This window comes from Sander lucioperca, chromosome 4 (assembly GCF_008315115.2).
Source record: "Sander lucioperca isolate FBNREF2018 chromosome 4, SLUC_FBN_1.2, whole genome shotgun sequence".
NCBI classification, from domain to species: Eukaryota; Metazoa; Chordata; class Actinopteri; order Perciformes; family Percidae; genus Sander; species Sander lucioperca.
The window spans coordinates 40863728-40877040 of record NC_050176.1 but is presented as its reverse complement, the minus strand read 5'-3'; the positions used below and the strand labels follow the sequence as shown (position 1 = coordinate 40877040).

Genomic DNA, 13313 nt, shown 5'->3' with positions numbered 1-13313 from the left:
ACAAATATAATATGTATCATCAACAAGACAATCAGAATATCAAGAAATAAAATATATACTTACACATTAACTCTAGGTCTTTTCACACATTGAATATGTAACATTGGGGAGTTAAAAATATCATCAAAAATAAAGAGAGTTACTTCCTGTTTGCTCTCATGTCGTATGTAAAGTGTTTTGCTGGATTCATTCATTCATCCACACAGTTTACATGAATGAAGATTGAAAATAAAGGTTTTTTAAACATCTGCCTCTGTAGCAGCAATATAGTATTTTATATTGTAATAGAAGTGATATAATGTAATGTGTAAAATAAGAATGTTTTAGATATGTTACTATAGTTCTGACCTGTTTCTGTTATTTAGTCTACCCTCATTGATATTAGTTTGATTTACTGTAGTATGTTGTATTAGACGTCATTAGTTTTAGCAGGTGTACCTAATAAACTGGCAACTGAGTTTATTTCTCAAGAGAGGAACACAACATGTGAGTTAATTCTACTTCTACCAGTTCACCAGATTTCTTTGTTTCAGGGATGTTTCAGAAATAAACTTCTGTGTTAAAACAAGACGAGAATCAAGAAAATGAGACTTCCAGAAAGTTCTTGAAACTAGTAGATTTTCTCTTTATAAACTGGTGAAGATGGAGGAGATGGAGTTTCCTCCTGAAGGAAAACATATGTGAGGTTGTTGCTTGTGTCCTCGTCCATCATGAGTGATTATTCTGTACATGACCGACAGTGTGTTCACTCTCATGTATCAGGAGTGTTTGGTGGTCAGTGTGGCAGCAGTACAGTAACTTTGTCTCATCATTCCTTTGTGTTGTGATCCATCTAGTGGTCGTTCTGTGTCACAACACCAGTTAGTGCTCTACATGGAGGCCTGTTGTTGCTGCTGCAGTGTAGCAGGGAGTCATGGAGACGTGCTCGGACATGAGGAAGGCTGTCAGCTCTCAGGAAATGTTTAAATGAATACCCTGCACTTATCAATTATAGTTTGACTCTTTCAGAGAGATTATACAACATTTGTTGTCAGTATTGAAATGTGGCTTTAAACAATAATGTCAACTTACAACATAGAAAACTAAAGTTATTGTTATTGTCAGACGTTACCCGCAAGAAGAAGCTCTGCAGAACAACTATAGATGAAAACAGGAAAAATGTCTTAGGTGCTATGGCAGGCCGTTTTAACATTTAATCGAACCACACTCCTATCTGTAATTACATTTTAGATATTTATAATATCATTTCTCCTAGTCAAAATTATATTCTGACTAGTCAGAATGGTAATTAAAGATACCCACAATAACATTCTTACGTGTAGCAGTTGTTTTTTAAGATATCTACAACTTTGATTGTACTAATCAAAACTAAATTAAATTAAATCCTTAAATAGTATAAGCGGCCATTTTTAACATTTAGTAGCTAGACTGGATATTTATTGCAGATATCTGTATTTAATTCTTCCTATTTAGAAAGAACTTTCTAGATATCTGCAATAGATTTTATTAGAATATGTCCAAGATCCTGTTGTGTAGACCAGTTTTTATTAAAGAACAGCACTGCCAACAAAGCTCTGCTTACTGGACATTTCCTCCAGCTGCTTCACATTAAAAGCCTCCCACTGGTTATCTGGGGGAAAGCTTTTATTGTGAAACAAGAATTAGAGGAAGCAGTGTGTAGGACACAATCAGGAAACAGTGGGCGTTTCTCAATCTGTGTTCTTCTACTGACTTGTGTTCTTGTGTCCCTGTGAATCTCGTGTTGCCAAAGTACTGTCCCAATACATAAGTTCGCATTTCACCAAGAACAGTTAAGATTCCCGGAAATAAAAATTTTACCGAGGATGCATTGGTTGGTAACTTCAAAGAATTTCTAATAAGGGAAGAAGTTCCACTCTCTCGTTCCGGCTTCTGAACTGGTTGCAGTTCCACCAGATTTCCATATAGGGGGCGCTCACAGCCCAGTGCAGAATGAATGGGACTCTATGGAGCTATACCCCTCAAAATCCACTTTTTGTCCAATTTTTTGTCTAGTAATTTGAATGTTGCATTTGAAAAGGGAGGCTAAGGAAATACACACTGCTGGGTGTTAGATTTGTTTAAAGTGGCTTTTTTGTTCTAAAAAACCTTTTTAAAATGTCAATGACGTCATACACATATACGGCCAGAGATACTGCTTTACGGCGAGCTCTGAGTCACTTCCTTTGTTCTCTCGAGGCATCGACAACACAGCTGACAGGTTAGACTCTCCCTGTCAATACACGTGCTAGAAAGAGGTTTGCTAATGTTTTAAAGATCACGCTGAAATATTCACTCTGACATTCTGGTTCTGCTTCGGATGCCGTCAAGTGGGATCTCCGATCGTAATCAGTCCTTCACTGACCAATCAGCATTCATTAGCAGAATGCTAGCGTGTTATGGGCAACAACGACTCAACCTGTAAGAAATCAAAAGGACTTAAGTACTCGTTCATTCAACTTTTAACCTATAGTCCATGTTGAACAATGACAAAGTACAATCAAATCTGAAATTTCTCAACAACAATCAGGCGAAAGACAAATATAGCCGTCTAGCTCCATACACTCCCATTCATTTAGCCGTCTAGCTCCATAGACTCCCATTAATTTGGCACTGTACCGCGATCACCCCCAGTGGAACTCTGGTGGAACTGCAACCAAATTCGGTACAATGGGGCTAAATAGGGAATGGACAGGCTTTCCAAAGACAGACTTTGGTAACTTGTATGAACTTGGCAGCACCCGTATCCCAACATTCATTTCGGCATTCAACAAGGGTCGTGTTTCCAGTACATAGACATACCAACAATAGGTCAATCTTTACAATTTTTGCCAATGTATATGTTTCGTATGTGAACAACGTATGTAGCATGTCAGTCTTTGAGCATCATCCATATTTACCAAATCAATCTCTGCTTTTATCTTACGAAACAAAAAGCCACGCTGTTCACAATAAAAACTACAGTAGAAAACAAAATGGAACTCATTTTCTATATCTTTCAAACAACACGTGGGACAGATCTGTTTTCCCTCTTCTAAATTAACATATCGTCCTGTTTCAACAGTCCAAGGCAAAACACCAGGAGTCTCATTTATAAACGTGGCGTACGCACTCAACAGGGCTGAAAATGTGTGTACGCCACTTCCCACGCAAAGGTTGTGCTTTATAAAAAACTAACTTGACGGGAGAATGTTTGGTCCTCCACGCAAACTCTGACCCATGTTCCTCCACGTTAACTCTGACCCATGTTCCTCCACGTTAACTCTGACCCATGTTCCTCCACGTTAACTCTGACCCATGTTCCTCCATGCAAACTTTGACCCATGTTCCTCCATGCAAACTCTGACCCATGTTCCTCCACGTTAACTCTGACCCATGTTCCTCCACGTTAACTCTGACCCATGTTCCTCCACGTTAACTCTGACCCATGTTCCTCCACGCAAACTCTGACCCATGTTCCTCCACGTAAACTCTGACCCATGTTCCTCCATGCAAACTCTGACCCATGTTCCTCCACGTAAACTCTGACCCATGTTCCTCCATGCAAACTCTGACCCATGTTCCTCCACGTAAACTCTGACCCATGTTCCTCCATGTTAACTCTGACCCATGTTCCTCCACGTTAACTCTGACCCATGTTCCTCCACGCAAACTCTGACCCATGTTCCTCCACGTTAACTCTGACCCATGTTCCTCCACGTTAACTCTGACCCATGTTCCTCCATGTTAACTCTGACCCATGTTCCTCCACGTTAACTCTGACCCATGTTCCTCCACGCAAACTCTGACCCATGTTCCTCCACGTTAACTCTGACCCATGTTCCTCCACGTTAACTCTGACCCATGTTCCTCCATGCAAACTCTGACCCATGCGTACGCCCATTTTGGAGACAAAATAGGAATTGGTGACGCAGATGGTGAGGTGGTGAAGTCAGACTGCAGAAAGGAAATGTGGGAATAACAATTATTCGTAATATGTTCAAGTATTGATGCCTCACGCGCTTTTCTTCACTCCATATCATCTATGTTACCATGAAGATTAAATCCAGCAGTGGTATTTGCGCTTGTACTGAGTGATAACTGTTCCATAAACACCTCCAACTCAACTCTTAAATAAAAGTTTGTTCTTAATGTTTAATCGGCGCTGTCTCGCCGTCACATTGTCCGCTACGGAGCGCAGGAGGAGGAGATGGCCCGACTGCATAGAATACAGGATAGCATCAAAAACCATAGCATTAGATAACTGCAGAACACAGTGTAAATAACTAAATATCTGTCTTTAATACTGTGCATATATCATCAAATGTCAAAGTGTGAAAATACAGCCATTACGCTCTCATGCAATCGTTACCCTTAATGTCCTCATTATCAGTCTGAACTTTAATACTGTTCGTGACCAAACCTGCATGAAGAAAAGTGTGTTTGCCTATTACACTTTCATCTTCAGATTGTATCTTGAGGTGGGGATACCACTAGTCGATGCTGTGATGTTGGCAAGGTGTTAACAATCACAACTTGTTGTAAACATATAAATACTGCGGTGACCCCCGTGTGTAATGATGCATGATGGCCCTGCTGCCCTGCAGGAGGACTACGCTAATGGAAGAATCAGGAGAGAAAGAGACTTCAGGGACCATGACGATGACTGGCTAATATGACGATTTAGATTCCCTAAAGCTGAGCTCTTGGATCTATGTACTGAATTGGGTCCAGTAGAGAGGGCAACGCACCGGAACCGTGCCATCCCGGTCCAAATACAGGTCCTTGCCACTCTGGGGGAAACTGGCTTTTTCCAGAGGGAAATGTCAGACAGCTAATTGTTTTATATAAATATTATATATAATCTTCACCTTTATCACTAAGGCTTGTTTGGATATAATATATAGTTCTGTTAAATCTTATCATATAGGTCTGGTATATCGAAGCTGTCCCAGAGTGCCGTAATGCCTGCCGTTTTGGACGTATTATTAAAACATGTAGTTATAGATCAGGTCTCCCTACACTGTGCAAGAACAGGCCGAAATTATAATTCAATTTGCAGCAATTCACCAGCGTCTCAGAAGTTTAATAAATCTGACTTTTTTTTGGCGTACGCCATTTTGGGCTTTTGGGCGTACGTACACTTATAGTAAGGATCCTACGCACAGTTTTATAAATGAGACCCCAGTTGTACCATAAAATAGGATGAGAAATAGTATTGTTTTATTACAATTCTATACAATATTAAATAGGATTATAACATGCAGTAGGTGATATGTGAGTTGAAAAGCCACTTTGTGACCTTCAAATACAAATTAATTACTTCAAATTTACATTATTTTATATTTATGTTTATATCATGCTAAGCATAATTGTGCCTTGATGACTAGATTTTATGTAGATGTCATCATTAACATTTCATGATTAGCAAACAAGTGAGTGATAAAATGGAAGTTAATGCCTTTTGCCTTTGCATGACCCCTTAATATCTTGTAGATAATGCAAAGGCAGAGTACAGTAACTTCCAAATAAGGGTCAAAGGTCAAGTTTGAATTTAAGAATTTTATGTAGATAAATAACTTAATAAAAAAAACAAAGTATTGCCAAATTTTCAATATCCCGCCTACACTCATTTGGCTGGACAACAAAATGAGTTTAAAGTCATTTTTCTCAGTTCAATACACAGGCAAGTTAAGGTCTTTTGGCTCTGTAGGGCTGATCAGTTCTCACATGTTTGCACCATGATGTTTCCCTCAAACTTTGAACACTGAAAAGTGTAATGCATGATGAGGTTTGGCTTTACAGCCAGTTAGTAACACAGACAAACGTGTATTATTTGGTGCAGATACCAAAATGTTGAAAAATACACTTATGAAATTGAAACAGAGTTCTTAATTAGTGTTTCTTCAGGTTGTATTGCAGTAGACCCCATAACGTTCTCCTACAACTGATTATGATACTGGACTGTATGGATGGTAACTACAGGACATGCTATGATACTGGACTGTAGGGATGGGAGCTACAGGACATGCTATGATACTAGACTGTATGGATGGGAGCTACAGGACATGCTTTGAATTCATTAGATTTAACAATACAGTGTTAGGGACAGATCAGATGGCCGGAGACTTGACTCTTGACTTGGACTCGAGCTCAAAGACTTGAGACTCGACTTGGACTTCCAAAAAATGACTTGTGAACATCTCTGATGTCTACTGGCATAGTCACATTTATTTAAACTAAATGTTCAATTATTATAAAAAAAATAGATGGTTTCTTTGTTAGAAGAATGTTCCTAAAAATACAAATAATGAATAAAATAATCTGTTTTTCACAGATAACCAACCTAAACATTTGTGAATTGCAACATTTGTTCTATATCCACACCTGAGAGGTTTACGCACTGCTGTGTTTTGTACAATTTGCAATTTTGTTATTTTGTCTTGAGTTGTATTAGGCCATACTGCTGAACAATAGTCAATATGAGATAATATTAAATATTGAATCACCACTTTGGTTGAGTTTTGTGACAAACATGGTGCAGATCTTTTAACAACAGAAACACCACTTCCCATCTTATCAACCATCGTACTTATATGTTTTGTCCATGACAAGTTACTATCTAAAATACCTCCCAGAGGTTTTGGTCTCTTGGTCCTGTTCAACAGTTAGATCATTTATGCAAATCTTCAGCTCAGGTTGATTATGAAGAGTATGATCTAAACCTAATATTATTTTCATCTTTAAAAGATTAAAGCCCAATGTATGGTCCTGTGTAAGATTGTGAGGTTGTGGGTACGTGTGTAGGTACGTGTTGATAGCTGTAGTCTGATTTGCACCTTAAACAAATGTAAGTACATGTCGCGGCGACACAGACTGCAACAACTGTGATATTGGATATTTGTTGCAGATATCTGCAATAAATATTTAGTCTAACTATTAAATGTTAAGACAACTTTCCATGTAAGACCAATAAGGGAACAAAATGACAGGAGGTAGATCTTTCAACATTGTTCCTGATATTTCGACCTATTTTCAATATTGCAATTTTTTTTTGATAATATCGACTTCATCCTAGTCATTGATTTTTCTTTATTGCAATTTTTTCAATTAATATTTATTCTTTTTATTATGCCTGGCACTAATACTGAAAGTTCAAGTTTATTCTCAACATCATGAATGTTTTTGAAATTCAAAAAAAAAAAAATAAAGATCATCCTCGACTGAAATACAACTTGTGTGTAAATCAGCTTTTCTGTTCAGTGTTTGGTGCTCAAGTCACTGCTTACTCAGGCCTTGTGTTCAACAACTGCTTTATTTTACAGTTTTTATTCTACAATCACATATTTACGGATTTCTGTGACTCATAAACCATCTTACAGAATTCATGAAACAAATATAAAATGCCCAAAGTGACCAGTAATCATCCAAAACACTTTCACACAAGATAGAAACATCCATTAACTTTTTATACCCGGTATAACAACAACACATACTGTGTTCTGTAGACATTATGGGATGTAATAGGCCTCACTCTTAAATGAAGATACATGACACAAGGAAAAATTCAGCAATATGTTTTCTGTGGCTGCACATCAAAAACATATAAATGTGTATCTGATTACATAATCAAGACATTAATTTGATGCATCATGACACACGTTATGTGGACTATATCTATTTAAACCTCTGTTAAACCCACAGACATTTATTATAAATTTCAGAAGAAATCAGTTTCTAAAGACACCAAATATGTCAAGATAACGTTGGATTTAATTTGCAAAGAATTGCGGCACATTTAACCATATGATAATAATGGAATAAAGTGTAAATCATTCACCACAGGAAACAGATTCTGTAGAAAATAAGATGTAAAATATCTGAATATGTACATTTCTTCCCTTGATTAAAAATAAATCAATACCTGAAATGAGATCAGTGATTAGTTTACTCTGACAGGAGAGATGATCAGAGGGGCAGAGTTTTTACCACCTTCATTATAATAGGGACTGAAGAATGGGAAGAGTTTCTCAGTGAAGGAGCAGCCAGTAAAGGAGTAGATAAGAGCTGCAGCATCTACGTCATAAAAGGAGACCAGACCCTCCTCATAATCCACAAACACCCCCACCTTCTGAGGAGGAGACTCCAGAGAGAGGAGGACATCAGGGTCAGCTAGAGCTTCATACTCATTTCCATTTCTCAACCATATAGTCCAGAAACCATCCTCAGGACTCAGTGTGATGAATCCCTTCCTGTTGATCGACTCTCTGGCCACTCCTAAATCCCAATCTGTCTTTCCTTTAACTTGAACCTCAAAGTAAAATCTGCCTGAAGAGAAACTCTGTTTTCCTAAAACACAAACACACAGAGAAAATCTCTCTGGGTTGTCTGGGAGATTCTTCCTCACCTCACCATGATTCACTTGTTTCCCATCATCAGACAGGATGAGTTTAGGATATGCTGTATCAGGATCAAGAGTCACATCCACTGCATACTGCTGGACCCTCTTCAGCTCGGCCTCAATCAGCTTCTTCATCTCTTTACTGAGTGTCTCCTCCAGCTGAACCACAGCTTTCACCACAGTCCCCTCATATGATGATGGACGGACGCTGACCTCTGTCCAGTCCTTGGTGGGTGGAGGATGTTGGATGTTTAGGGACTGGACACTCTGGAGAAGATGGAGGTGGTCTTCAGAGCGTAACACCTGCTCCACCTCAGTGCTCCTCTTCATCAGCTCAGAGATTTCCTGTTCCAGCTCTTTGATGAAAGCTTCGGCCTGTTTTTCTGTTGTTTTCTGCTTCTCTTTGATCGTGTTGATGAGCTCATTCAGGCCTCTCTCAACAGACTCCTTCAGAGAAGTGAAGACCTGAACACCTTCTGCTATCTCTCTGTCTGCATCTTCCTCACTGAGGTCGACTGAGTGTTTGATCTCCTGAATCTTCAGTCGTCTCTTCTGGATCATCTGCTGAATTTCAGCCCCTGTCTTCCCCAGCTCGGCCTTCTTTCCTTCATATTCTTTTTTCAGAGGAACAACATCATGCATCTTGTGATCTAAAACAGTGCAGAGCATGCAGACACATGTCTGGTCGGTCTTACAGAACAGCTCCAGAGGTTTATCGTGCTCCGTACACATCCTGCCTTCCAGGTTCTCCACAGGGTCGATCAGCTGATGTCTTTTAAGGCCTGACATGGTCAGATGAGGCTCCAGGTGAGTCTCACAGTAGGAGGCCAGACACACCAGGCAGGACTTCAGGGCCTTCAGTTTGGTTCCAGTGCAGACGTCACAGGGAACTTCTCCTGGTTTGGACACTTGTTGCTCTGAGCTGCTGCTGCTGGCTTTCTGTTGAGCTGACTGTCTGAACTGAGCAACAGTCTCAGAGATGAAAGTGTTGATCCTCAAATCAGGTCTTGTGGTAAAACCCTCCTTACACAGGGGACACAGGTACTGGTCATTAGTATTCCAGTGTTCAGTGATGCAGTTCTTGCAGAAGTTGTGACCACATGGTGTGCTGACAGGATCAGTGAACACATCCAGACAGATGGAGCACAGAAACTGATCTTCAGATTGCAGAACGCTCACAGCAGCCATATCTACACATGGTGTGAATGAAAAGAAAACATTAAAAATACAGTTTATTTAATGTTGCAAGCAGTCATGAACGAGCCCTTTCTTTCCTGTCGGGGATACTGATGGAGCGGCGGTCAACACGGCTCTTGCATTTTACAGGATCATCAAACACTGTGTGCATGAATTAGACGTTATTTCCTACGTGTGGCACTAAAAATGAGGTATTGTACATTTTGTACCACTTCCTGTGTCCACTATGTGGCGCTAGAGAACACACACTAATGAAACGTCATGTAGCTGTGTATCATATGTAGACCACATCATGTAAATTTCATGTAAATCTAATGATTTAATCTAATCTAGTGTCACATACGACTAACTTTCTGTTGTCAGTACGTAGCGCTATAAATTTGACTTAATATAGGAGTGGAGATGTCTTCAGCAATTTGGGGCAGATTGGACAGCATAAAGTCAAGTTAACAGCTTCCTGTGTTATGGTGAAATATGCAAATTGCCCGACACATCATTTCATTCCAAGGTAACACAGAAGTTTCCCAATTTGGCACCGTGAAGGTCTTGAGATTCTGCTGACCCAATTTCAGATGGATGTGTTGAATCTCCAAAGAGGACTTTCTAACAGTTCCACATGTTGTCACATGACTTATGACATCATCGTTCCAGTTATCGACTAATCCTTTGCAAATTAGCGTCACATTATTCGGAGGGTTATACAAATAAAATACAAAACAAATCCAATAACCCCTCTAGGAGGAAGTCGAAAATGTTTGCTTAAAATAAATGAAAAGGGTTAACCCTAACCCTTAAAAATCTACTAGCCGTGTTGGCTGGTGATCAAAAAAGTTAATTTAAAGCCCTGATTTTATCCCAACCCTGGCGTGTGCTTGGGAGTGCTATGGAGCCCGCTGGCCAAGCCTGACCTCAAACACGGCAGAACTTTGAATTGTTCGCCAGTTCTGACATGTATTGCAAGTTTTAAGCATCCCAAGTTCCTCAGAAACGTAAAAAATAATAATCTCTACAAAAACAATATCTTTTAGTAACAGGGACCGTTGAGCGCCTCATTGTTTGTGTAAAAAGAAACAAGTATGATGACTGTTATCTTAAGTAAATCATATGATGGTGAAGTTAGGGTTGTGGGTTTCTGTTATATTTCCTGTTTTCTACGTGTCCCTTTGGTTTGGACCTTTTGATGCCATATTGGAGTCCATTAATACTTTTAGGATTTTTACCTTGTTTGGATTCTTAAAGACTCACGTAAGCCTGGATTGTTTTCTGTTATAATGAATTCTACACCTGCATCTGTCCTATCATGTCGTGCACTTTGGGTCCAGAATCCTTTTCCTGCCTCAGCACTCGGCCAGCCCTGACAGAAGTGTTTTAACTTGCACCGAGCTGTGCACAAACACGCCCATTAAAGTGGGGCGGCAAGCTGAAGCGCTACTCTGATAAAACAGCACAGGATATGTCCACATCCTGTTGTGTAGACCAGTTTTTATTAAAGAACAGCACTGCTAACAAAGCTCTACTTACTGGACATTTCCTCCAGCTGCTTCACATTAAAAGCCTCCCACTGGTTCTCTGGTGGAAAGCTTTTATTGTGAAACAGCCAGAGGAAATAGAGAAAGTAGTGTGTAGGAGGCGATCAGTAACCAGCTCCTAAAGTCCTGAGAACTGACACAGAGAGACTGTATAAAGCTGTTAAAGTGGACTACTGTATAGTGGGCCTGCAGACAAACAGCCAGAGTTATATTGTTACACATTCACAAGTAATTAAAAGAGTGGAACTTCCTTTGTGAGTCGAGCTGAAGTTTAGTGTTAATCCTGGTTGTAGAAAGTGTAAATCTGATCAGCTGTACTCACCAGTGTTTGGCAGAGACTCTGCTGTGTTGTTGAGAAAGACCTGATGAAGTCAGTTTGACTTTTCTTTCAGAGAGAAACAGAGTCTTGTCTCTACTGCAGCGTGGCTGACACTCGGACAAACTTCACTTTCATTTCTGGAGTGTGACGTTGTATCTCTCCTCTTTCCAGTGTTGCTCCTCCTCTTACTGCAGCTCTGTGGTTTGGTTACTTCCTCTTATTTACACGTTATTGTGAAATACCAGGGTGTTGTCTGGTTGATATGGAACAAAGGTCATGCTATAACTAATGATTTATTATGTGTGTTGAAACGTTAATGTGCCTCAGCTTTATTTTAACCAGAAGAGTTTAGTTTATAGTTTATTGGACACAAAGAGAGAGACGTCACACACATCTACAACGTTGCATCAAATCGTACAACAAATATAATATGTATCATCAACAAGACAATCAGAATATCAAGAAATAAAATATATACTTACACATTAACTCTAGGTCTTTTCACACATTGAATATGTAACATTGGGGAGTTAAAAATATCATCAAAAATAAAGAGAGTTACTTCCTGTTTGCTCTCATGTTGTATGTAAAGTGTTTTGCTGGATTCATTCATTCATCCACACAGTTTACATGAATGAAGATTGAAAATAAAGGTTTTTTAAACATCTGCCTCTGTAGCAGCAATATAGTATTTTATATTGTAATAGAAGTGATATAATGTAATGTGTAAAATAAGAATGTTTTCGATATGTTACTATAGTTCTGACCTGTTTCTGTTATTTAGTCTACCCTCATTGATATTAGTTCGATTTAGCTGCTGCTGCTGCTGCTGGCTTTCTGTTGAGCTGACTGTCTGAACTGATCTATCATCTCAGAGATGAACGTGTTGACCCTCAAATCAGGTCTTGTGGTAAAACCCTCCTTACAGATGGGACAAAAGCACCTGTCACTAATATTCAGTGTTCAGTGATGCAGTTTTTGCAGAAGTTGTGACCACATGGTGTGCTGACAGGATCAGTGAACACATCCAGACAGATGGAGCACAGAAACTGATCTTCAGATTGCAGATATTTTGCAGCAGCCATATCTACACATGGTGTGAATAATTAGAAAAACATATTCAAAATCTGTGAACAGACTGATCTTAGCCTACAGCCTACGGTTACTTTAGCAACAAGTAACGTTATCTGTCCAAAACTCTTAATCACCTTGATACCGAGTTCACTCTCACCAAACTGGTCTTATGACTTCATGACAGGTCCAAACTGTTCCACTTCGTGGTCTCATGACAGCCAATGTAAAAAACAACCACTTAATTACAGTTTAATGTGATGTCAACACATAAAGCTGAACTGTTTCTCTAAGTTTGATAATTGGGCCTGCCATGGCATATTTATGACTAATGCCATGACATTAGCCTAATGCCAAGTTGTCAAAACACAAACATGTCAAACAATGCTAACTTACCATTAAAAGTGTCATCATTTACCAAATGACACGTAAATATATAGTGTGTAGTTTCCACCACACCCAGGAGGAATTCTAAGTAATGACAACAATTCTGCGCGTGAATGTCGCCGGATGACACCATATTGAGAAATCCAGAGAGAGTTGTGTGGAGCTGAGAGTCTTAATTGGCTTTGTAGCAACTCATTTAGCAATGGCTTGAATGTAATGGACGTTCATTAATATCAAAAAGTTACGTACTAAAGCTTTAATGACAAACGGTCATGAACATTATAAAAGACGTCTTCATGTTCATGATAGGTGTCATGTCAGTCTTTAACACACCCCTTCAAATGGGTCACTTAACAACATCAAACTATATTGATATAAACAGAATGTCCCCATCCCATATCCTGTTTAAATA

General features: G+C 39.3%; 2 protein-coding genes and 1 pseudogene across 2 annotated transcripts in view; 2 read left to right on the top strand and 1 right to left on the bottom strand.

Annotated features, from left to right (window-relative positions):
• The window catches only part of LOC116048142, a 568688-nt pseudogene that overhangs the window by 381058 nt on the left and 174317 nt on the right, over window positions 1-13313 (top strand).
• LOC116049154 (CD209 antigen-like protein E) overlaps window positions 1-13313 on the top strand; it is a 236056-nt gene that overhangs the window by 133499 nt on the left and 89244 nt on the right. The gene's annotated exons all lie outside the window — the stretch shown is intronic.
• On the bottom strand, window positions 7211-11574 carry LOC116049144 (E3 ubiquitin-protein ligase TRIM21-like). The gene is made up of 2 exons (XM_031298564.2): window positions 11447-11574; window positions 7211-9588 (listed from the first exon to the last, which is right to left on the bottom strand). The coding sequence occupies exon 2, from the start codon at window positions 9584-9586 to the stop codon at window positions 7940-7942; it is 1647 nt and encodes a 548-aa protein (XP_031154424.1). The 5' UTR covers window positions 9587-9588; window positions 11447-11574; the 3' UTR covers window positions 7211-7939.

Coding starts and splice junctions, on each gene's coding strand:
- LOC116049144 (XM_031298564.2), bottom strand. CDS start 9,586: ATGGCTGCTGTGAGCGTTCTGCAATCTGAAGATCAGTTTCTGTGCTCC.